General features: G+C 36.3%; 1 protein-coding gene across 2 annotated transcripts in view; it reads right to left on the reverse strand.

The window, feature by feature from the left end:
* The window catches only part of LOC124634273 (autophagy-related protein 16-1), a 153623-nt gene that overhangs the window by 12819 nt on the left and 113591 nt on the right, over positions 1-27213 (reverse strand). For both annotated transcript variants that reach the window (XM_047169745.1, XM_047169744.1), the window contains 4 exons: positions 11250-11370; positions 6060-6239; positions 4276-4360; positions 2223-2369 (listed from right to left, as the gene is read on the reverse strand). In XM_047169745.1, the coding sequence (XP_047025701.1) occupies positions 2223-2369; positions 4276-4360; positions 6060-6239; positions 11250-11370 (533 nt within the window). The remainder of the gene's footprint in view (positions 1-2222; positions 2370-4275; positions 4361-6059; positions 6240-11249; positions 11371-27213) is intronic.

Here is a 27213-nt window from a genome sequence, read left to right on the forward strand (position 1 = left end):
GTATAAGTATGAAATAGGAAACAATGGCTGGGCCTAAAGGAAAGCAATCTTTATTGCTCATCTCTCTTTATTTCGATATTGTTGTGTTCAAATTGATTTTAGCCGGAGATGATAAGAGTTTTATGTCGCAACGGTATATTGTAGGAAACCGTAGTAATGTTTGTTTCAATATTGAATCAGACTCGACAATACAGCAATAAAGTGGGCGAGCAACTTAACTGTTCAAACTTACATCGAATACTGTACAAACTAACATCGATATTGTACGTATTACTAAGCAAAAATATGCATGTCGAGATGCGGAGGAATGTTTCCGCATTACTTTTGTCCTTGTTACGGTAAAATTGTTTACACTATTGTGTGTGGTGTGTCGGCGCGAATTAAGTGCGATTGCATCGCGCCATGCACTTGTGGTGGACACGGCGAGGGAACAATATGTCCCATTTGCGGCCATCTGCGGGAGAATGGGCCCCACGGACGGCTCGCGCGGGGCTCTTGACAAAGATTCGATCAAGTCCTATTGCACCGCGCTCGATAAGACTGGACGCGACGCTCGACAAGACCTAAGGGTAAAACAGTCCTTTGACTGCCGCGCTTGTCTATGACCAGGAAGTGGCGTCGTAAATAATGTGCTATTTAAATGTTCGATATGTCTCAAATGTTCAATTAATTATGCTCAAATTCTTTAGCATACAAATAGAAATGCAATTTTACGGAAATGCATTCCGGACAATCACCGGAGAATGTTTTGATATTTGGTATTCAAATGGATTTAAATGTCATTCTTTACTTTAATCGCATCGAGCAGGTGTGACGATAGCTTAATGCCAAATAAATATGCAGCGTACGGTATGGGAAAGAGAAATTTGCAATGGTGAGACAGTCGAGCCAATGTTGACCTCACGATTTCAATTGTCCATGCGAAATGTTACGGGGATAGCGAACGATGTCGCGACTAAAACAATTCCAGTTTAAAATTCAAGGTCAGAAATGTGTCTGCTGAAAATTTATTGCGATACTCAAAGGTCACATCTTCCGTGAGCTATTACAGTTATAAAGAAATGAGCGAATTGAAAACAAATTGCGCGGCGCTCTGCAAACCATTGTTTAGGACTACACTAGATTATATCAATCGTTATCTTCGGTAATTCAAGATATAAATTAGGTATTTTGCCATTAGAGTAATGGATTTATTGTCTGGAGGTGGCAAATTAAAGGTATTAATGTTTTGGAAACGTTTCGAGACGCCATTATGAATTTAATGCACACCTAGAATGATTTATAAATATTATAATGCTTATAAATTACTAGTGTGTAATCTAATTGAGCTTTAGTATAATTCAATTTGAGCGGTTAAATGCATGACGGATGCTTACAACGGGTGCAATTAATTAGCATCCTGATCTATTAAGAGTGAGGCGAGTAGTTAGTCGGTGGGAAACTGGTTGAATTGCTCGCAGTAAATCAGTTACTTATCCGTCTTCTATGCACCTCCCTATCTTTCAGTATAAACTTGGTACTTACTTTAAGTAATAAAGATAAAGATACAAGTAGCGGGTATCGAAGTATTATTTAATATTCTAATGCGGCAACATGGCTATGAATGTGCAGATATAGGAGTCAATAAACTAATTAGCGAAACGAGATCCAGCTCAAAAGAAGTCATAATCCGATAGCGGTTCCACAGAATGTCTATATCATAGTGTATTAGGTGTGCAAAGCGGAGATTTGAACAGTAAAATATACGACGGGTAGGCGCCAACATTTTGTTAGGATGCGCGAATTGATGGTTATTGAATGTTTTTTAGCTGTTGAGCTATGGATTTTGTTCCTCTTGAAACCATCTTGAATGTAGAGAGACCTTTAATTTTTATTTTTAAAAGATCTTAAAGATTCGATGTTTTAAAATATTATTTTCAACATTTTCCAGATTTTAAGAAGAAGCATACATACAAACAGAAGAATTTTCTTACGAAGCTTTCTAGTAACATATCAATATTATTCAAGTATTTGGCTTACCACTTTTAAAAATCATAGCCACGGACAAACTTAAGATAACAAGTAGAGGTCCAAACACACATCAGGGTTTTTTGCAAGAAAACTCAGCTCTGGGTTAAGCTCGCCCTTATACATCATCTTCTCCAAAAGTATCATGTAGATAAATAGTATGTTCAATAAAGGACAACACATATTTATTATTTATTACATAAGGTGGTACTTACGTGTGATCCTTGAGTATAGTTTCAAGCCTTCCTGAATGCGTGTTCCACACATAGGCCGCTCCATCCGCCGCTCCGACAGATAGGAGTCGCCCGCCCGGCCCGAACGCCGCTCGCGACCAATCGCACCCCACCTTGAACGCCTCATGACTGCAAAGTAATTACTCGCCTCGTACACTTTGTCACGTAAACACTAAGTAAGTAACGTAAGTTTATTCTCGTACTCACAACTTAATGTACAGGTGTTCGATGCCTGCTTGGGCTTTAATTGGGAATGTGGTATTTAGATAAGTACGTTTCAAAGTTGGTTATAATAATGTCGGGACGCCATTTCACACACGGTTGGTTAGCCCCATGGTAAGTTATTAATTAACTTGTGTTATGGGTGCTAACAGAACTGATAAACTACATATAGCTACACATATACATATTTATAAATACATATTGTAACACCCAGACCACGACCAACAAGCATGCTCATCACACAAATGTCGACCGAACCGGGAATCAAACCCGGGACCTCAGATTCGGCAGTCCGGCGTGGTGACCATTGCGCCACAGAGGTCGGTTAGTAAATTACTTTGTGCTGTGGCCTGATCTCTCTCCGGTCGTGCCGAATTGTCGTCCCATCGGGCTATGAGAGTGAAGGAATAGTGAGTGCACCTGTGTCTGCGCGAATGCTATGTACTATAATATATCCTGCGCAGTTGGCTAATTCCCTTATATGAGAACATCCACCGTAGCCGATAATCGCCTAGGACATAATTTTGTGCTGTCTATGTATGTAGCATATATTTATGTTTTCACAAAACTTTTAATTAACAAATATTCAACAGATATGCAAATAAATACATTATCCGATATCTCGACGGCATTACAAAACGTTCATTGGCCTTATAGGATTAATTATTCAAGTCTTAAAATATTTAGTTCAAATAGCTATCTGCTAATTAATCTCAGCGTTTTATTTTTACGTATAGGTACATGTACTGCCATAAATTATTCATTCCTTTATCAATTCGAAGATCTTTTAAATCTTGTCAATAAATGTGCGACCTGAATATTATTATAGATAACAAGATGCAGATAAAATAGCACCAATGTTGAAAGTTGAGAAAATCGGTTGTATGTAGTGCAAAAGACATCAACGCGTAAGCGTTGGGAACAAAATATAATATTACTAGCCGTTTTCCCGTGGTTTCACCCGCGTCCCGTGCTAACTACTGCCCGTACCGGGATAAAATATAGCCTATGTTACTCGTGGATAATGTAGCTTTCGAATGGTAAAAGAATTTTTAAAAACTGTCCAGTAGTTTTTGAGCCTATTCATTACAACCAAACAAACAAACAAAGTTTTCCTCTTTATAATATTAGTATAGATTAAAATATGCAATTTCTAATATAAAAGATACCGTTTGAAAATGATTTTCTTACCAATATTTATGTATTTAATTATGATGCAATGTCAACGTAATTATACGTGTTATAAATTAAAACGGTCGGTCATAAAAATAATATGGTGGCAGAACTACAGAAACTGTGGAATATAATTTAAAAAGCAATTTGATTTTATTGACGTAAATCATACTCTTCCTGTTATATATGTCAATATCTACTAGTCACAGGCAGATATTAAAAAGCTGAATAAACTGATATTAAATGGCAGCACTTCTGGTTCAGCTATAAACTAAGAAACTGTAAATGCTATGAAAACAGTTCTTCATTTGTTTTCATATCCTCATAATATTTCAAGAACGGTGAACCTACATATAAAGTCAATTTATCAAAGAATAGCCCATCGATATCCATATTTTATTTTTAATAAAACAGTTAAACACAGTATTCCATTGTTTTCTTTGTCTGCATAGCTTTAGATACATATGAGCAATAATAATTATTAAGCTTACCACCATCCACTATTGTTCTAGTGTTAGTCGTAAAATCTGGTATATCTAACTGTAAGCGTTTCTCAGACTATTGCATCGCAGGAAAAGACATAAAACTTTATACTGGCACAGAGTTACAAGTAATAATAATAAATTATAGTGTAGTGTACCTGAAAGAGCGAACGATCGTGTTCATCCTCAGATCTATTAGCTGTATTGTGTCGTCGCGGACGCACGCCAGCAGGTAATTGTTGTCTGAAACCACACCAACAAATAAATACAGCCATAAAACAACACACCTTCAAGAACACAACAGTTACGCGCATCCAACTTGTCGGAAAAATTGTTAAGTTTTTAATGTGTTTTTATGAACAAACAGTCCAATCAGAGGAGACATTAAAGCGTGTTCCTAATGTAGATGATTTACAATCGAGCCGCTACGTCGATGGTTCTTTATTGCGCTTTCGATAATCGTTGCAGCGGTAATGTTTAACCTTAAACCTTTCAATTGGCGCTTAATAGTTTTAATGTAAGGTAAAGTTTCGCGGATATGGCACACCGCTTTATTAAATCAGATGATTTAAGTGTGCGATAGCATCATCGTTTCATTAGCTATCAGTCGGAATCGATCAAATGTCTTGAGGTCAATAATAAATTCTCATGCGGTTTGCGAGCCATTAGCCAATACTAGTTCAAACGTGAGATTGGCGTCAAGGCGCTAACATCAGCTAAGTACTGAGAAAGCATTGCTCATGTCGTGCTAACGCAATTTATAAGATAATCTACAATTTACATACATTATACACTACATTTTCTTTCATTCATTAGCAGTAAGCAGTGGTTAACCATGACATTGAAAACATTTTTTTTATCGCGAAGTTCAGTTAGTTTCGTGTCTCAATGATTACTGTTGGTTTTATTTTTCCAAAAAGCAAAAGCTTTCACGCAAATGTTTCGCACAAACTTACGCACAAACGCAGTTATTCTTAATGATCGATCATCAAAAATTCTTTAGCTTACAGCGTGGTGAGTTCAGAAGTTTTTAGTGTCAGTATCACAAGGCCTCGAAAAACATACACAAAACATTTAACATGAATAAACCCATCACGAAGCATTCATCACTTTTACAATCATTTGTTCGAGTCAGTCCCATACATCTTTTTTAACCATATCAACGAACATCAAGAATGATCTTTTATTACATTGTTTATCAATCAATTCGATATTGAAGATTGAAGTTTCACAACTCTCATTCTACTTTCACGGCATAATTTCAAACAAATTTTATCGCTGTCGATAAAAAGATAACTGAAACTGAAATCTATTACAAGTGACATGACATATTTGTGATTCCGCACAATATCAGCGTATAATAGATTGTCGATAGCGCTGATGGATCTGGATCGAGCGTGATGGCTAACTGTGAACTGTCTCCCTATTCATTTGTCCGATGAAATCGACGTGATTTAATCAGTTTGCGAGGCAGTGACGTCCCGACACCGCGATTGATTGAAGGTATCAATCTGAGCGTTTCGTGCGATGCACAGACCGTTACTGACAAAAAAGGGATCGATCGAGAGACGCGTAACGGAAATGGGCATTGCGCACCCGCACGTCGTAGTGCTGACACGAATACCGATACTAATATGCGATGCATTCAATTACACAATATTTACAAGTACTTATCGAATAAACAGCTATTTAACTTTTGATGTTATGTGCTTGTCTTTCAGTCTAACAGTTGTCGCGATCTTAATCTTTACTACTGTTGCCAACTAGACAAGTGTTGAGTTCACTTCTTGTATTTGAGCGTTAAGTACAAAGATAAATGTTGTCATTAGAATTCCTGCAGTCCATAAAATTTAACTTCAACTGTCACTGAAGTTGCGCCTAGCATTTCTAGCTTTTATGTCCATGAAATGACCAGACGCAGTTACGTAATGAACACACATACCTCTACTGAGATCAAGCGACGTGACCTTCCCCTGCAGCATGATATCGTTGGCAGACATCTCCGTGCGAATGTCCCAAAATCTGATCCTCTTGTCGAAGTGTCCCGAGATGATGGTGGAACCAGCCCCGTCTGACGTCACCAGGTCGTTACACGATGACCCCGCGAACTTCGTCTCTGTACCTGTTGAAGCGTGCATTTTGTAATCTGTGTCACACAACGGTTGATAATAACAATAAAATTCTCCTGAAGGTCTATTAATTTTCGTCGTAAATTGCAATACGTTATAGCATTCATTAGCTAAGTTAGCCTAGCTGTGTGGTCCACATGGATGATTATGTTTTACGAGTGGAACCAAGTGTTTTAATTGAACATTAACTATATGTGTTAATATCATAATGTTATGAGTTCTCAACGTATATTATTCATTACATTATACTTTGCCAATCTGTTACAATACTACAGGTTTATGAAACCAGTGATCAGACTTTAGAGTTTGATTTATTTCCTTATTGCGTTCTTTCAGCCTTTTGTTTTTTTTTTGTTATCGATGGAAACATTTTAAGTTAACCCATTTTGATAGTGTACATATCTATTTATCTGTACTGATCCAGTCAAACAGATCTTGGATTAAACATTCCATAAAAATATGTCATTATTCACTGCATCGACTTTTGTGGGCCACTATTACCTCTATAAACAAAATTGACTACCTGTCTTCACGCAGATCGACACTTGTAATCGAGACTCATACCTACAGATATTACTTACTAAATGAAGAGCATGCTCAATGAAACGAGAAAATGGAATCGCATCGCAGGAGCGAGTTATATTTATCCTTGCTAAAAATAAAAAAAGATTGACGATAACTTATTTGGATATATCGACAGCGCAGAAAAAGTATGGCTACACGTAGTCTTCACTTGATTGCGGCTTACCACAACACGTCGCGTCTCTCTTCTGTGTACAGATTTACGGATCGATGAACAACAATGCCTATGATATACATTTTGCATTTATGTTGCATCTGGTATGTGGTCGAGTACGTACACCGCATTGTCATTTTCTTAGAATACTGAAATAGTATAACGTTCAATAGCACTTTTGTAAAGTAATATATAAATAAGGGAAAATTGGCTTGCAATTTGTTAATTATTTATTTTTGGATGTCATGTGTTTCCATATTATTTTGATCTACTCTTTCCTTATTGATAATTTTCTAAATAAGGTTGAAATGGATTATTTTCTTTCTCACATTAAGTTAAATGAAAAGAAACTTTCAAGTCTAATTTAGTAATTTCAATAGTAAATGGTCGTCCGTCTGTTTTGTCATTTAGTTTGAATGTGAAGAGATTTACTCTAATTATCCTTAAACATCGTATAGCGTTACAATGATAGCAGACTACAATAGAGAGAAAGTCACAGATTTTGAAACTTAATGTTACAGATTATACAGCGATAATATTTATCCGAAAGTATGTCTGCTTGATACTTCTTCAATGTTCAATCACTAAGACTCTTTCATTGATCTTGTAAAGCTATCCCAATAAATAAAATATCCTATAAACGTGAACTAGTTTCCTCAGAAAGAGAGTGAAACTGCATAGTTAAGCTAGTTTGTAGTTAATGAATGTATTTACTATAAAGATTTCTACCATAAAGCCAAACATTAAATACAAAAGACTGATTGAAAAGTCTGATAGAATTGATAGTAAATATTTTTATAAGCTTTATTGGCACAAGTATAATGAGCTTAATATTTCAACGAGATACAAGAAGTATTAAGTAAAGCGATGACTTTCTAATCGCTTTATTGGTGAATTAACAACTGTCGTTCATCTTGATAGGAGTATTATTGCTTATTTGCAGACACATATTAAAATTATTTTATGTATTTCTATATTCCGGACAATTGATATATCTGTTCAGCAATGTAATGGAGCTACTTTCGCTTGAATATTACCTTAAACATCAAGTAATAGAAAGGACCATGAGTCAAATTGGGCTCATTGTCCAACAGAGTTATAGCATATGCCGTTGTGAAGGTTTTTGTTTGTACTAAAATTGTTACTATGGGCACTACCTTCAATTCCATGGCAAAAAAAAGATATGCACCTAAATAGGTTTACATATTACGTAGGTATACGTTCTGGTTAACAGAAACGAAATGGGTCGAGATGCCATCGCTCAGTATTACTGCTCGTGTCTAACAGGTAGACGCTCAGTAGGAAGTTGTGCTCATATCATTTCAATAATATGGTATCTAGGGTGAGGCAGGCACTCACAATTTAATCCACCGGCAGGATATTTAGACGACATTACTATTGATATTGATTGAAATGTTAACAAAAATAATTTTAACTGTTAGCAGCTGTTTTATTTTTTATGTATACATTAGACCTGGAATTAAAACTAGTTAAAGGTGTTCAATAACAAAACCTACACTGCCATAACAGCACTACTTTTTGCAGAATATTAGTTTATTTATGGTCGGAGAAAAATATTTATAGCAAAATAAACCCATGGATTCTTCGCAAAAATGAGTTTAAATCTTTATATTTAGTGCTTTACAAGTATATTCAAAGTGGTCTCATCTCTGTTGGTGGGTGAGCCCAGGCTTCATACATTTTTGCCCATGGTCCTTTCAATGATATGAGAAAAATAAGTAGCCAATATATATTCAAAGATGAGAATCGGTATAAACCTGGTCTCTGACTCATCGTCACCTAGTAATATACAAGTATTACCAACCATAGTGTGGGGTTATCGTCAATACTCGTTTGAGCAGTTCTCTTTATTTCATAATCAGCTGAATTAAAAATATTAAGCAATCTGTCAGTTCTTATCGATGTCTGATGTTTATCTATGACGGTACACCTCCCAATATTAAGTAGCGTGATTGATAAAAAATGATATTTATTAATATAATAAATTGGACCATGTGTCGGCGCCACGGGATACCATAGTTATTCACACTTGATCGAGACTCAACATACAAACCGCCGATTGGTTAAAACATTGATGAACTTTGATTGTTATCAATCTAATTGTGGCTACTTGATTGTTTCCCCATTGTTTTTACTTTATTCGCTGAGGTGTACCTAATACGCCTCAGGGAGTTTTAGCGATGAAACTAAATAACGTACACCACCAAGTGAATGCAAAAAATATATCTTTGTTAATTAGACAACAGGATATTGAAGTACTAAAATGATTCATTCGCTACATGAAAGGATGATAGTAAAAATCCAATAACCTTTTATGGGCTGTTATATGCAGGATACCGTTTCGTTTTACAATATTGGTTGATGCACTTAAATATTGCAGCAGTAAAACAAATGACCACCGCCGTCCCAGCAGCCAGAGAAAATAAATCAGGTGTGCTCTAATTACTTCCTAGGGATAATGGCTTCGGGAAAAAGGACGCACTAAAATAGATAATTGCGTTACATGTCCTGATTAGATATCAATCAATTCTAAGAAGCGTCAGAGCTGGCCTCCACGGCTGTTAATATTACAATCTAAGTTATAAATGGTGTTATCTATCAAGATCCAATAATTGTAATATGTTTATGAGGACGAGTTCCCAGACGTTTATTGCCCGAGAACACCCGCACTTGCGCATCGTATCGTGTGTAGGCAATAACTTATCGGAGCCAACATATAAGTTATAGCTCCACCATCGCAGGAAGTCAACAAGCCTATCGTAAATCAGAGAAAAAAGGTTCCATCGAGTTGTATTTGGAAACAAACTATTTTCTAAATAGCTACAACTATTAGTTGGTAAGGTCCTCTTGAAGTTAACAGAGACTAATCACGAATGTTAAGTGAAACAGCTCTAAACACCACTTAGTGTTGGTTCGCAAGCTCAACGGAAAACAAATGGTTGCCAGATAAATTACACGAACGTATCAAATAAATGCATTGCCGCTCTTTAGATAAAATGCAAATTTTTAACAGACTGTAAAATAGGAAGAGTTTCTCAGTTGGAATTCGAGATAATCCTTAGTACTTTTGCAGGTTAGATTAAATGTTTCACTATGAAAACTATCTGGAATGCCTTTACCGGCAGTTAAGTAGGGACAATTGTAACTAACGCTACGACTTCTGAGGTTCTTAGATTGGATTACATTTTTGTAACCCACGTTTAAATGTTAAATTAAGTTTACTTTATTTTGTTTCGAAAATGGTATTCCTATAGATATGCAGAGTCACTAAGGTGACTTTAGTATTTTTTATTTATTTAATAATTGCAGTTTGTTAAAGTCTCATTGTAAGTTGCAATACGTTTCGCTGTAAGCTTACATGCATAGTAGAAACTTAAGCCAGTCCATAAATAGCCACATATGCAGTGAAAACGCGTAATCGCGTGAACCATTCGTATCGCGTGTGCTTCACACTGTTCCTTAATTCCAGCTGCATTTGTCTTCGCCTTTTATCTTTTAATTTTCACACGACGCTTCAACAGAATGTTATCCGGTGTGCGCCAACGTAGAATTACTTGGTAGAATTAGTAGAATTACTTCACAGCAGCGAGGGTACTGGCATCTCGTATATCGTGTCGCGTTAATTATATTTTGGTTTGTTTTGATGCTTTTTAAATTAAAAATAGATCTTTAAAGACTGATAAAGCTACTGCGCTCTAAACATGGAATATGTACTTCGAAAGTAGTCAATAATCATCCCCAATAAACAATTAACTTCAGAGCAAGTTAGATCCCCGAATAGATTGACAAACCGAATGTCGTAGAATTTATTGGGTAATAATTAGCGCGTTTCAACCTTAATTGCAATTTGCACAGGCTTAGATTTAATCAGCTACCACCTAATGTTTTATATCAGCAATTTCCTATTTTCTCTTTATTACACACCGAAGCACAGAGATACCGAGATATTAGTTAAAGCGAGGTTAAAATAAGTCTTCTTTTTAACGGTTCCCATTTCTTTGCTATAACTTTATTTTCGTATTTATGTAATGTTATATATTATCGTTATGCCTGAGTCTAAATCTAAGCTGTTAGTACTTGTCCGAGTTATAAAAGACGACTGCGAGAAGGGTTTCCATACAATAGAATATTATGAATTATAGTGCAATATATTCCTGTCTGTAACAGAGAAATACTATTTTGTTATTAAAATCGTTTCCAATAAACAAGATGGTCCTATAAAGCAAATGAGTCGGTACATACTTACACATTTTACTTCTAAGGTCCCATATTTTGAGCGTGCGGTCGTGGCTCCCGGTGATCACTTTGGTTGGCTCCCCGAGGAACTTCGCCGCCATTACCTTGCCGCTGTGACCCGTCAGCGTGTGCTGTAACAAATCACACACCACATAAACATACTGATATAAATTAATAAAGAAGTTTCCACAATATTTATGCGCAAAATTAACATAATCTCGTTCAAGCAAGAATCACAAAAATGTAGTCACACTCATTACGATTTCAAAGCGCACATAATATGCATAATGAAATTCAAATTAGCTTGTATCAATAAGCTCGTATCATAAGTAGAATCAAATGGGAATATTGTGGATGGAAATTAAAATATTGGTGGGTAAGCGGTGATGTAGTAGGCGGGTGGCATAATAAAATGCAAATGGTGCTACTGTCAAGCTCCCGGCGGAGTTAGACAAGGGGTTACACGTGGCCTGGCTGCCGGCGCGAGCGCCACGAACAACGATTATTGTCTTCTGTTTATAGCATCGTGATCTCTTCACACAGTTTCACTTAGCACTGCACCAAATCGATGTCTCACGAAGGAAATCGTTGCGGCCTATTTGCATCTGAAGTGCCTATTAATTGCTTGAGTGTCACAGTTTGTAAACGACTTGCTGAGTTTACGATAATGTTCGATATTGTAATGCGTTTTGAATAATACAGCGTGTTTGCGCGAATCTGTTTCAAAGTGTTTATGTACAAAGACGTGCCACGAGTTATCACTTATTATGGTACACGTGGTGGTTATAATTGTTGACAAATCAAATTCTAACCCAGTACAGTAATCATTCTATTTTACATAAACTACATAGTACTCTTACTTAGTTAAATAATAGTGGACATAATGCTATCGGTCGTGGTGCGCAACAAGTCAACAACAATACGCAGTGGACTTCCATAATGTAGGCACTCGAGCTGTAGCTCCGCAGCTGGTTCATTAGCGAGTAATGTATGTATTACCTACAATTAACAAACAATCTCAGCGGAATCATGACGTTATGGCAGATTTATAACACAAGTTCATTCTAAACATGACAGGCTTGTAGTTAAACAATCTGGACACGCTCAAAATGTCTCCATAACTTTGTGGTAATGCCAGGTAGACGGCTGACCCGCTCTCGCCGTTCTTAATTACAGACAAAACGCTCCGTTATCGGTCGGCACAGTCGACAAGTTTCATTCCATTTATGTGCAGCAAACAGTAACATAAACAAAGGCGAGAGACGCATAGTGCGGCTAACAACGCTCTGCACTCGTCCGCCACACGCTCATGGAAATTAAACAGCGGACGCGGACACTACGCCACGTTTCCCGCCCGCCTAACAACTGCGTCACAAACTAATTGAAATAGTTTCACCACAATATCCAAGAATTCCCCGATCTTTTTCAGATAACGATAACATGTTTAGTCATTAGCCCTCTCACTGTTATTGCCCTGACACTCGTTTTGAGGACAAAAAAGCTGCAGGTTCTGCAAATTAAGATATCATTATAAAATCTTTAGAACTGTATGATGCACTGAAAAAAGATAATGTCCGTAATAAAGGACGAGGAGTAATTGACCCCGGTGTATCTCGATAAATATGAATTTAAAAGCAATCATACAGATAAGTACTATTATCACATGTGGTTATCGTGCGCATCTTTTATATCGGCGGCGCCTGCGCCATGTCGTTAAGGTTATGTGACTAGACAAGTGGAACTTTCTGTATAGATATGGCTCCGTTTTTTTTTCTTATTAAGATTTATGTGTTTGTATATAAATAGCTTCCATAAGTACTTGCAAAACTTACATAACCCGTCGGAATGTATTCACAGCCCTATACATTTAATAAACACTTCATCTTACCCATAGTCTAACCAAGTTAACAGCCCTAGCTTACTGTAAGGTAGATGCACTTCTCCTTTCTCTTTCCTTCTTTCCGGGACATTCATTTGTTAGCCAAATTCGATCCCGTAAGCACGTTTGGCGAGGAGGAATTAATTAAATTTAATTCTCAAGGCACCATTAGCCGGCGGGTAGTGTTCCCGGAGAGCGCACAACGGGACCTTATCATCGCTTTTAAAATTTATAGTATAACGGCTAATTAAGAGTACACTCATTTGGTTCGTTGGTCGCGTCACGAGTGCGGGGAGCTTATATGCTGTTTCGGGTTATTGCCACGCGATAGTCAGGGCACACTAATTGAGGGGGTTAAGCGATATCATCCGGACAAGGCCCGCCGACTCTTAACGAGCTAATATAAGCTGACGTAGAACATTTCGAGGTAGCAGACCTCCCAATGCACACAATTCGATATTCCCCAATATAAAAGTTATAACCAATATAAAGTTTAATGGACTTACAAAATAAAGAAGCTCATTTCCGACGAAATTGTTCGGTAATTAGCTTTTGCCAATTTGCAGCGTTGTGCAATTATACAGACAATCGGAACATCACATTGCTTTTATTCTGTCTGGAATAAATGACAAAGAATAATTTTAGGTATGATTTACTACTTCGGAAGAAACGTATATGGCATATCTGGTATACATTATACTTATCGCAATAATGGACTACAATATCTATGTGGCCGTTAGAACATACGTAAATATTGTACGCGCAGCCGGCGAAATAACTTACTCCTTATAAATCAGTTGATTTGAATTGCGCTCTCATTAGTGATTCCAGCTGCGGTGCGTTGCACAGAAATACACAACTTATTACTTTGGCTACACGGCGAAATCCATTTATAAAGTATCCACATTTAGCTTCTGAATACGCGACTTATCTCTTGTTGATACTTAAACGAGTTCACCAAATAAGAGATAACATAGAAAAAACGTCGTCGGTTTCATTCAACTGGACATTTGAATTCGCACAATGCAGCCTGAGTAGGTTGCAAACAGGCTTATTTTATGATATCAAAATGATTATTATCATTATCAAGAAAACCATCACGGAAATGTTTAGTATGTTACAGTAAGAATCTCGGTTTGTTTATTATGGGGAGTGTGGTGGCGCCAGTTTACAGCACTCATTTCGAGATAATCTTTTTAATCTCATCGTATTAGCATCTTTTAAGAACTGGCAAAAATGCGAGCTGAATAATATGCGGTGGACATTTGTTTCGAGATAGTGACAATATAGGTAGGTAGTGTTTGTCACGCCTCGTTTCTAGTTCCATGTACTTCCTCGTGTGCGGCTATCGGAGGACATAAACCAAGACAGGTGGTTGTTAAATCACAGCAGTGTACGCGATATGAAGAGCGACAACAGATGCAATCAAGTAGTAGTCGCCGAGGGGGCGCTGCCATTACTTATTTACAGAGCTGAGTAACTAGGTGTGCGAGTTATATCTATTTCCTTTGCCAACTGATAAGAATACTATGAGTGTTCATTTACGATGTCAGCATTCGGATATTCTGCAATTTGAACTAGATTAGGCCTATGAAAAATGACATCGAACTAAAGTTATTACTTAGAGACAAGAGCTCAAAGAACGTGGAATGTGAAAATAAAATAAGCTCACATAAACTTATTTTAAGTTCACATTATATTGCTTTTATTAAGCGAAGATAGCCTTCTGCTGACTCAGCGCACTGTGTATTGTATTTATTAATTTCTGACGGTGTATTAAAAGCATGGAAACTTAATTAATGTTTATGAAGCTGCAGATATAAAAGGCTTGAAACGAATTTTACGGTAATTTCGTATTTGTGTAAGACAAGTCTGATTGTTATCCAAAGGTGTAATTACGTGGATATCTGTTAATTTGCATACATCAGGTGAAAGAATAGCCTTTAATGAAAATAACTGTTGCGGTCAACGTGCTCCTGGGAACGAGGGTGTTTTGTTATTTCTTATTTTGTATTGTACACGATAAAATGTTTGTTTTATAGTGTGCTTTGTTAACGGACAAGCAATCACAATACACACGTAAACTATTATCTGTGTCAAGTTATTTTTCTAATGAAGTATTTTGTTTATTACTTCTCTGATTGTTTTTAGGGTTCCGTACCTCGAAAGGAAAAAACGGAACCCTTATAGGATCACTTTGTTGTCCGTCTGTCTGTCTGTCTGTCTGTCTGTCTGTCTGTCTGTCTGTCTGTCTGTCAAGACCCTTTATCTTAAGAACGCGTGGACGTATCAAGCTGAAATTCACATGAAATATTCGGGTCTATTGTCCCTTTAGGCTGTGAAAATATCAAGCTTCTAAGCCAAGCCAATCAAAAGATACAACCGATTATGTCGATATTTTCAACAAATTCTCGACACTCGCAAAGGAATCAAAACCTACAGGGTACTTCCCGTAAACTCAGAATCTTGAAATTTGGCATGAAGCATTGTTATATAATGCAAATATAGGAAAAATTGCGAAAATCTCATTTTTTTTGTTATATAATATAATAAAAATATTTTAATAAAATGAAACTTACTACCTTATTTCTCACGAACGAATAAAGGTACCAAATTGAAATTTATACCAAATACCTAGGTCTATTGTCCCTTTAAGCAATGAAAAAATCAAACTTCTAAGTTAACGCGATCAAAAGATACAGCAGTTTTACCGACACCTTAGACGAATTTCCGTCACACGCTAGGGAATCAAAACCTACAAGGTACTTCCCGTGAACTCAGAATCTTAAAATTCGGCACGAAGCAACGTTATATAGTACAGATAAAGGAAAAATTGCGAAAATGATAAATTTGAAGTTACATAAAATATTAAAATATTATTTTTGCTTACATGACATAAGATATTTTTTTAATAATTATAAACTTACTACCTACCCTTTTTCACATGAACGCGTAGAGATATTAAAGTTTTGAATAAAAAGTGAAATTCATATCAAACACTTCTTAAATATAATGGCCTCTAAACTGTGAAAAAATTTAAATCATTCAAAGGTCATTGGGCATCTTAGTATGAAAACCATACCCACGGCGGATACGAACGAAATATAGCACAGTATAATGATAAAGGCTCTGATTTACTATGGCATTAGTCGCATCAATGTGAACCATGGGAATCTTGAGAAAATCAGGTGTAAACATCAAATATTTTCCTCATTTCAATGGGGAATTTAAACGACCAAGTTTGACGGATTTGAGAAATCATTTCTTTGTAGTGAAACAGTATACTCGCCGTTTATTTCCATTGTCATCAGGTCAGGATCTGATGATGGAAATCCTGAGAAATCGAGGGCAACTATCAGAAATTGTAGGCATGCATAGGATTAAAACTTGATTCTCAGATGTATGTCTGGTGATACTATCAAACAGTGAAGGTTTAGAGCTTATCTGATGATGGAGACGTGAGAAAGTCGAGAGAACTCCTCAACAGTATGTTTTAGTTACGTCGTGTTTGGGCTTATATTATTCGTATTGACGAGAACTTTTCACAAAAGTTAAAATAAAACTGACTGACTTGCCGTACAGCAAATTCTGTAGAGCCCTACGAAAGTGGCTAATTCAAGAGAGTTTTTATAGTGTTAAAGAGTTCCTCAACAAAAGTAAAAGTAAATGTCGTTTTGGTGCCCACTAAACGCCGTACTGTTCATATTCTTCTTTTGTTATCGTAATTTAAGAGTTGCTATTTTAATTTAACTTATTTTAAATATATTGTTTTAGTTTTAAATATTAGCTTTCGATTAGTTTTAAGTATTTGTATTTTGCATACCCGTAATAAGGGTGAAATATGTTTCTGTACACAAACTTACACATAATAAGATCTAATGTAACACCATATTTCCCGCAAAATTATATAAAAAAAAAAAACTTTTTACAAAAAAAAAAACAACTTCTAAAACAACAAGAAAACTGTTTATATGCATCGGTCTAGATCTCGGTGGTTAAATAAATATAGATGCATCCTCTAGACACCGACTTCTAGACCGATGCACCTAATATCTTTTTTAATTTCTTTCTTGCTTTTGTTTTCTTGTTGCTTTTTTATATGTTTGAAGTTGGATTTGTTTGTAAAATGCTACAAAATAAAATAATGCCGACTTTATAAAACAAAGAAAGGGACAGAATTACACTTTTGTCAAGGCTCTAGAAACGTAAAGCCAGCAGCCCCGAATCCTACTCTCTAGAAGTCGTTGTTACAATTCGACAGCTACAAGTCGTCAGGCGGTTTCGAAAGAAACCTGAAACTGGGGCTCTTTAGGTGATTAATCCCTCAAAAATAAAAGATCCCATTCCTGCAATGGCTGCTTTAACCCAAGTTAGTAGTGAATTCTCATCACCTAAAATAAAATAAGCTCCAACACAAGGTTACGTTATAAATTGTAAAGGAGTTCCCATAACTATATCTGATCTTAGCTGTCGATCCACAATGGCAGTCAAACCTATCTTTGTGGAAAGTCTTCGCCAATACGAATAAAATAAGCCCAAACACGTGGTAGTTGCAACATACCGTTCGGGAGTTCCCTTGACTCTCTGTAGTCTCCATAATCAAATCAGCTCCAAACCTTCACTGTTTACCAGTACCCTCAAAAATACACTCACATGTCTGGTTATGACTCGATGCGTGCCTACAATATTCAAGAGTTGCCCTCGATTTCTCAGGGTGTCCAGATCCTCATCAGATCCTGGTCATCCGGATTGGCACCTTCCTTCTTTATGAAATGTCTTTAACAATAAAAACTAGCATTGCAACCTGTACAATCCTCTGAAACTGCTTGTCTTTTATATTTTTCAAACGATCCTGGACATTCGTCTCCATGGAATTTTAATAAAATATTTATATTCAAAGAAACGTCATACCATTCTCCACGATTTAAAACTACTTTGGTTCATGTCCGCCACTTGCGGGTCAGATATGCCCCATGACCTTTAAGACATAATTAGTTATTTTCAATCAGATTTCTGAATGATGACTATAAAATGTTGTAAATAAATAACTTCAATAAAATAACTTTTACAAGGTACTGGCCTACTATTTTAGTTATATTATAAAATAAAAAATATTAACTATTTTGACTCTCACGAAATTACCATAACTATGATTGTTCTAAACTGAACGGTTGGCGCGAAACTCACTTTTTAACTATCATTTGTACGGAACCCTCGGTGCGCGAGTCCGACTCGCACTTGGCCGGTTTATTTTACGTATGCAAGGCCTTGTGGCAACTAGGGTTATCATAAAATCAACTTCGGATTTTCATAAAGAGTAAGCAAAATGAAACGTTATAGGAAACCACCAATTTTCATGAATTTCCTTCTTCAAATATATTATTAGCTTTTCTTAAGGTGTGCGTGCAAGCAAGGCTAAGCAGTAGTAGCTTACACGTCATGTCTCTACATTATTTATAGATATCATTAATACAATATGTATTTAAATTAATAGTATAATACACTGTAGTCTGTACAGTAAACCCTAGGATGTAAGAGTACATATTATTGAACAAATAAAAACAAAAAAGAGCAATGCAAAGTTCAATATTTCATTATTACTATTGGCTAGTAAAAACCGCATTTATATTCAAATTTAACTAAAGTATAATCAAGGCGTGGTTATATTCCTTCAAACCGATTCTAAATTGGACGTAGTTATGCAGAAACGTTCCAACCCACAAGTCACCCGAAATCGAGTTATTGTGATTGAACAGCCTAAAATTTAGCATATGGTTATCTAAACTCAATATAATTCAACAATAAAACCTCTAGTACCTTTACTAGTTAGAATAAAAAAGAATACAACTGAAACGCGTAAATGCTTATATCTCAAATTCAAGTTTAATTTGAGATATAAGCATTTACGCGTACAGTGGGTTGGAACGTTTCTGCATAACTACGTCCAATTAAAAGTGACGCTGCCTTGACGCGCACAAATAATTAGAGTCAACGTTATTTAATTATAACAATTTAAAAGAATGATATATTTTTTATTAGATGATAGCAAAGCTTACGTATTTCTATGAACATCACTTGTGCCATCATTTATATGATTGATTCAGCCGCGGTAATTTGAACCTAATAGCTTCGTTAATTAGAGTCAAAATCTGTTGAGTGTGATACTTATAACGATGTATGACAAGCGTTCAGAAGTATTTCACCAATTCGACAAGAGATAATTAGGACTCCGTGTGGGAGTTTACTAGCGGTTAAATATAAACCATTTCGTTTCTTCTATACAATTTCTCTGTCACGTCAATTAATATTAACTCCACGGAGATTTACAATTACACCATACAACTTATGTAGGTTTATGATAGTTGTATATAATGTTCGTTTAAATAATAGCTGTTGTATTGTACTCATCCCCATAAACTTATTCTCACACTATTTGTTGATTGGTGCGTGATTGTCTCGCGTTAGTATCGATTGTTATCATCTATCCGAAGCGAGCAAATAAATCGTAGTTTTTGCAATGAATATCATGTTCCTTGTATACTGACACACTCCAATAACACGATCTATTTATCTTTATATCAAATAATACGTATTTGTGGCAATTTATAAGTCATTAGCAACGCTTAGCAAGTTAATAACAGTTTAGCTAATAACTGAATTCACGCTTAAGGCGAGTAAATTAATCACATGATATTTCAAAGTGCCGTATAAAATAAGATAAATTCTTTATTAATTGACTGAGTGAAGTAATTAACACTGCCCAGTACTGTTGTACTAATGGAACATAATTAGTTTGTTATTACATGATTTGTTGTTAATATGAGGATTACCGAAGGATTGACTTGACTGTTTCGTTGTTTTATTTGTTGGTATTATGACTAACTCGTTAATAAATGGAAAACAAATATGCTTGATTTTCTTTGATTGTAGTAACTAATCCATGTAATTTTAATGCTAGTCATTTTGTCTTGGGTGCAAAGGTTATTTTCAGTCTTCACCGATTTTGTTGGATTCCACGCCATTTGTATTTTGTCATAAATTCTTCACAGAAGTCGTCATAATGGTTCATAAACAACATCTATGGGACAGGCAATCAATATTCAGTTTTATTTCGCTAATTCAAAATCTTGATTATTATTTATAGGGTTCTAATATAAAGTTTACGCATCCCAAGGAAAGTTATAAATTGGCGACCATAATTAACCGTATATTTTAGCATAGAAGATGTAAATTCTGGTAATCAATATCTGTTTTAACGGCTTGTTTTGTCGTTTGCTAAATTAAGGAAAGAAAATTATTGTAATGAGACTTGTGTCAATTTATAAAGTGTTCGCATAAATCAATTGACGGATGATTAAATATGTACGTAACTGTACCGTTGAACAACGGGGCACAGTTAATCAATTAACGAAATATGTGGTGTACCGTGCGTCGGACCGTTGCGAACTGTACGTATGAGGTACACACCTATTTGTCACAACCTCCGCCGCCGCTCGCTATCAACGCAAAACCAGTTGATTTGTTAATTTATCTTATATTTCATGTTGCGAATCGCGGTGTCCACCTGTCCGCTCATTCGGTTTCCCCGTGGTTTGTTTACAAGCCGGTAATAGAATACTGCAACTTTTGTTCAGATCATTATTACTTCGAAGCAAACATCAGTGCTCATTGAAGAAAAAATATGTTCGTTTTCACAAAATGACTTGAGCGCCGGTGGAGCCCAAGAAAAAGCTAGTTAAGCGTTAGTGACTAATGATGAGGTACTACGAGGAAGTGTTGTAACATGTACTAATGTCAACGGAAAGTACATAAGAACACTCGCACTTGTCATTGGTCGTTAACATTTCGCGCGTCTAATTGAAAATATATGTTCCTTACCTAAGTTTCAATAGTAAAACAACATTTAAATACTGTATTTTACTGATGTGCCTATGGTTCAGCTTGTATGAAGGTAACTGTAAGTTTATGCCTCGGTCTGAAATTGAATATTCCGGCGATACCTAAATACCGATCTTTGACATTTATTTGTACATCGTGGGTAGTGTTAGGGTAACTGTAAAGGAGATATGGCTTGCGGTATTCAAAAGTTAAAAGTTGGTACTGCAACTTTCAGAGATTAAGGTCCATTATGACGGAAAGATACTATATGGGAAATATTATTTGTATTCAGAGCGGAATTCAAGCCAGCTGTTTAGAAATCCATTTATATCTGAGAATGCTTGACTCTAGCTAAGACACCTTTTGTCAATAATGCCTTTGTGAATAATTTTGTAAAGTACATTATACCTAGTTTGTGAATCCATAGATATAATGTACTGCGTATTTGTTAGAAATAGCACGAAGCGACAGGCAAACAGGTTGATAATATTAATTACAGCGGTAACACGAAACAACGCCGTCCGGTAGCAGCGCCCGCGCTGCGGCGGCGCGGGCGCTGTGCGCTCGTACGGCGGCTGCGCGGTGCGCTCACGACGCGACATCCACCGCCGATTTATGTGTGGGAGCGCTGGGTCGTGACCCTACCACATGAAAATGTTAATTCCTCTTATATCGCAAGCATTACAACCGCACCACATTCAAATACAAACGTACAAGACCTTAATTTCGTCATTACAATAATTGCTTCATTAGAAAGCACGAAAGGCCTAGGTCACAGTCCAGTCCAAATAAAAGCACAAATTAGATGCTGTTATACACTAGCGTGTCTAGCCAAATATTATTTGCGTGAAGCCGATTCATGTTACAAGAATTGGGACACAAATTGTGTCTAATCACTTTGTCTTGCATTTCATAAGGCACCTACATATTTTGATTGAAAACGGTGAATTCAATTACGGATATAGTGAATGTCGTAACTCGATAAATCGGAAATCTATAACCGAATCGCTGGAACTTGTTTTCGCACGCTCGTGTAAAAATTGCTCAGGAACTAAAGTGTGCAGTAGAAACCAAAATTGTGTGTCCATAGAACGATGTGACCGTGTTACAGATGCTAGTAATGCCGGTATAGCGTGACCACAGCATCTCTAATGTGCTTATAATGGCGATATCGGCGGGATCGTGTGACTTAGTAATTGATAGAGCAACTTGCAATTGTCTTTGCTATTAGCTGTGTTAATACACTTAACTTATTAAGGTTCAAATGTCGGCGTGTTTTTATTGCATCTCATTATTATATATGAACTTTTTTCAGAATACTATTACTGCTAACAGTAAACGTTATAATGACAACGGAACAAAATATTTGACTGCCGTTGGTCGGCGGTATTTATTTTGAGTTGCTCGCATGATGTAGTTTAGCCGCTAGAAATTAGGGTGTGCTCGTTTTGTAAATTAACTATAGAAGCGTTTCTTTTTTTTCTTTGTTGGTTTAGTGAGAACTGTGTCATATATTGAACTTTATTTCATTCAACGGAAACACTTCAACGAATTTAGTTTTGGGCCTAAACTATACAAAATAACCCATAAGTTTATTGAGGTATTTATCTTTATAGATATGTTAGCCAGCTATTCAACTACCAATTTAGTTCCGCCTTTACAACTGATTATATTTCACGATAACTTGGCAAGTAATGGATACACATCCGACATTAGATGTTAAATCACTAGAACTTTGTGGCTTGGAAGTTTCTACGACATTAGAGGTGTTAAGAACTCAACGGAAGATATAAATCGACCAGTTTTTTGTTGGTCTTTATTAGACCATTTAGACACCTCTTTTTATACGGATATAATAATATTTCCCCAACAGTGTTTTGAAGTTAATAAAATTATGTGCTCTGATATAATTGATGTGTATCTCGAGTTGTTACGACTGTTAGTAGATCATTATAAATGTATTTTTTAATGTAATGGCTCCAAATAGTTTGATTATACACATTAGAGACTTAATATGTAATCCGCGTCGTTTGAAACAGATTGTATCGAGACTTGTAAAGCTTAACGGCTTTTACAACATTGTATAATTATTGCTCTGATATAAAAAATATATTAACTATTGGTTAGAGCCCTATAAATCACAGGGACAGTGACGACTCACTTTAATGACGGCATTCCGCGTTATTAATGGATGATGTACAATCATGATTACTTGCATATGTACCGCTATTTATCAATCTTATGTCACAAGCAAGAGCAATTATCCAGACAGTTTATAAAGTGTTGTGTTATTATTCGTGAATGATAAGGTACTGAGGACACTTCAAATTAGCATAATTTCAATTTTAGTGTAATATAGATTCGATCACAAGATTAAGTCTATTTATATTCTAGACGTGACCATAAATGTGTTCAGTAATTTAAGCTTTTAAGCCTTCCTGTACAGGTTCGGGCATGTCACAAGTACACAATAGCCTGACCTTGCTTTGTATATCTTAGAGTGCACTATGAAAAGCTCACGAGCGGTGCTAGATATCGCTTAAACCACTTGAGGTATCTATTGTGCGATACAATAACAATAAACAGTAAGTGAAGAGACTGCTTTCTACTCTGAAATCTTGAACAAGTGCGTGCGTTCTCAACATGCACTAGTAAAAGCAGGTTTATGCATTATTACAATTACTGTAATCCGTGAACATCGATGATTGAAAGTGTGTATGAAGAAAAACGATCAAACACGATTGTTTGGTAAAGTTTCGTGCATAAGTAATTTAAATCTTTTATCCATTAAATTGCAGGTTAGTTACGAGAAAGTAACAATTGGGATAAAAAAATATGAACTGTAAATTTGCCATCTCCTTCCGAGTGAAAGTTTGAACACTTCCTATTTTTTTATTTATATATTATTGAAGAACCGGAAATTATACATCATTATTTTTCCCCGACCGCAGGACCATTAAACGCATTATACCGGGAGAATCCAGTACGTATCAGTTGGAGAGCTATCAATGTCAGAACAGTACACGTATTGTTATTTCAGAGTAAATATCGTTAAGTCAGAAATGGTTCTCGAGCGTGAGCTCAGGCGCGTGAATGTTACGTTTAGAGGTGGGCGCTAAGTGTTCCGCTATTGGTTTGGGTTACACTGTAGGTAAAGTGTAACGAACAAAGGATCATTCGCATTTTGTGCGCCGTGTGAGACAATGCGCAGTCCAGGCACCCAGCTAGCGTAACGCGGGGTGAATGAATCCTAAATCAGTTCACGCTCATGCCAATGCTCACTACTCGCACTCTAAACTTTAATAACTTTTATGCGCATGAAGACTCTTAGTTACAGTAGACGAACATCATTAAAATACGACGAGGAAAAATATGAACGAAATACGCAAACGGCTGAACGCAGCTCAAAGGGAACAGCCGGAGCGAATTTCGATACCACAACTATCATCACATGCATGCCGTGTCTAATGTGCCTTACGTTGCTGGCATCTTATAACTCCTTTATGCGGACGGTCTTTGACTTCTTGTACACGGAATAACAGAACACTGATTGGCTGTTTCCTGGCGTTTTGACTATAATTACTTAACCATTCAAATACTGAGTGATACGTACCAATTTGTAAAGCAACTACTTTATTACGGTTCTTAATTACTCTTTCCAGAATTGCTGACCTCATGAGAACATGTCTACGATAAAAATCAAAAAGTTTTGGGTTATTATGGCAACATTCGTATTCAACATTGTTATCTTAGAGCCGTATATGGCTTGTGAGTAGAGTTCGAAAGAAGTGCTTGATGAACGGCACCGAGACATGTGGGATAGTTGATCTGAGGAGAGATCTCGAGCATTACAGTGTTATCTCGCAACCCGTTACTGGATCAAAATGCAAATTAACTCACACAACCCCGCACCTGACTTTCATACTGTTTTGGAGTCCAAGTTATAATTAAGAATTGCAGTTTTTTGTGCAACGGCTTATTTATACTTCATATTAAAATTGTTCAGTTTCTTTTGTACTCAGTTACTATGCAGGTAATCTACATAGACTGAAAAACTATTATCTCTAGATTCCGTTTCATTATTAAGTTGAAGCAATTGACTTTTTTCAATTACTTTTTCAGTTTTACATCTTGATATCTTAATTTACGGATATGGCAGCGTCTGCCAACAAGAAGTCTATTAATATGTTTTTTTTTTTGAATAATAATGTTTATTATAGGTGCTTTTGGTTTTATTTAGAGAGGTGACAAGTAAACAGCAAGTCGCCTGTTTCTTGCGGCGGGACCAGAAGTTTGGGATTCGCGGTAAAGCGCGGAAGGCGCATGAGCCGAGTGCTATCGGCGAGAGGCCATCTGCCTCCGTATATCAAATTAACGGTGCGGAACTGGGAACCGAGGCAGGGCAAGCGACATACCAAAATTCGCACCTGTACTCGTGTGTCACACATGCGTACACACACGATGACGCCAGCCACAAAATACAGACGACTATGCGAAAAATTGGCCGACCGTAACTACCGAAGTCATTGTTTTCGTCAAAGTCAAACATTGTGCAAAGAATGCCGTTAATATAAAGTATCTTGATGTTTTTATGTTCCTGAGAAATATTCAACGCTACAGGGTAGGTTTTATGGTCTTTGCTTTACGAAGAAAATTGAACAAATAAATGCAAAACGCCGTCATGATAAGTCTGTAATATATTGACGATAAATATTATGGTAGTATTTATATTAGTACGTCGCCATAAGTATGTATGACAGTTTGTTGCTCAAAAATTATTGAGTACATTCAGGTATTTCTCTTTCATTGGGAACGGGTTATAGCCTGTGGGCATGATTCGCATTTCGTTATTAGGTACGAGAAATTATTAGGCTTAAATTACTTATAGTGTCGTACAGGACTGATATTACATTGTAATATTCTGGTTATTTTGTTGGTGATACAAAGCGATACGTAATTTTGCACACATGGTGCTTTCTGAGAGTGCTTTTGTAAACACAAATCGGCAAACTTGTTCGTTCCGACGTTACAATCGTGGGAAGAAAGACGTTAAAGTGCTATATAATTGTTTGAAGACATGTATAGTCAGTGAATGAACGCGTCAACTATGCATATGTATGTGAAAGTCAAGTACCCCATGCTAGGCTATGCTACCATGTAGGCACATAGAAGTCAATCACATATTTATAATGAAAACAATTTATTGTAGTACGGTTTTTATGCAGCAACAAAAATATGAGACTATCTATCTAGAATGCTAGAGTAAAAACATCATTTGTCAAGAGACAAGGAGCGTGAAACTGGGCACAATGATGTTTGACCAATCGGTCACGCGCCGAAACTAAACAAAAAATTGTAAATAGATTCCAACATTCATTTTTGTCTCGATTAATTCTGATACGAAAGCATGTATTGAAAGTTCGAAATATAACCGATAACTGTAAAGTTGTTTGAGTTTTAATATTTTCTAACCCACTTCACCTTGTTTTAAACGGAATTAATTCTTGTCTAGGTAATTTGAAACTCTAACACGATGACTGTGGCATATTTATAAGATGAATTAATCACCGTTACTTTTCATTGTAAATACATAGCTATATATGTTCATAATGGAGTTAACTAGAATTCTGACACAAAAAATGCTCGAAATATAATGATTTATTATGGCACTAGACAATAGTTTGATCGATAATAATATATAACAAAATATCGATAATATTTGCGTATTAATACTGGTCTATTAACTTTGAAGGTCGAGGAACTATACGAGATCAAGACTATAATTTATCATAGTTTTTGTCGCGTACAATGAATAAATAAAAGCAGGTCTACTTGAGCATTCGGTATATTATAACTGTAATCTATAAGTTTACATCTTTTTAGTAGCCTTAATAGATTCATCATAGTTATGCATAAAGAAAAATAATAATGTTGAGATTATTCAACGACATTTTCTGAATAAGATATTATTTTTAGAAGTGAACGTCAGAATCCTCGTAGATTTTTGTTATTTATAGATAGTTGGGTGAAGCCATAGGGATGACAGCAACACAGTTCCAAAGGCCGTCTGCTTGGGTGGTCCAGTCCGGCTACGTACACGCACTCGCCTAATTACGTCCCGCGTTATAGCGAACATACTACAAACTGTACCAACTCTCTCAATTTCCAATCAACTTCGAGGTTAGGCCTTTGACGAATGAGAAATTGTAACAATAAC

Source organism: Helicoverpa zea, chromosome 11 (genome assembly GCF_022581195.2).
Source record: "Helicoverpa zea isolate HzStark_Cry1AcR chromosome 11, ilHelZeax1.1, whole genome shotgun sequence".
NCBI classification, from domain to species: Eukaryota; Metazoa; Arthropoda; class Insecta; order Lepidoptera; family Noctuidae; genus Helicoverpa; species Helicoverpa zea.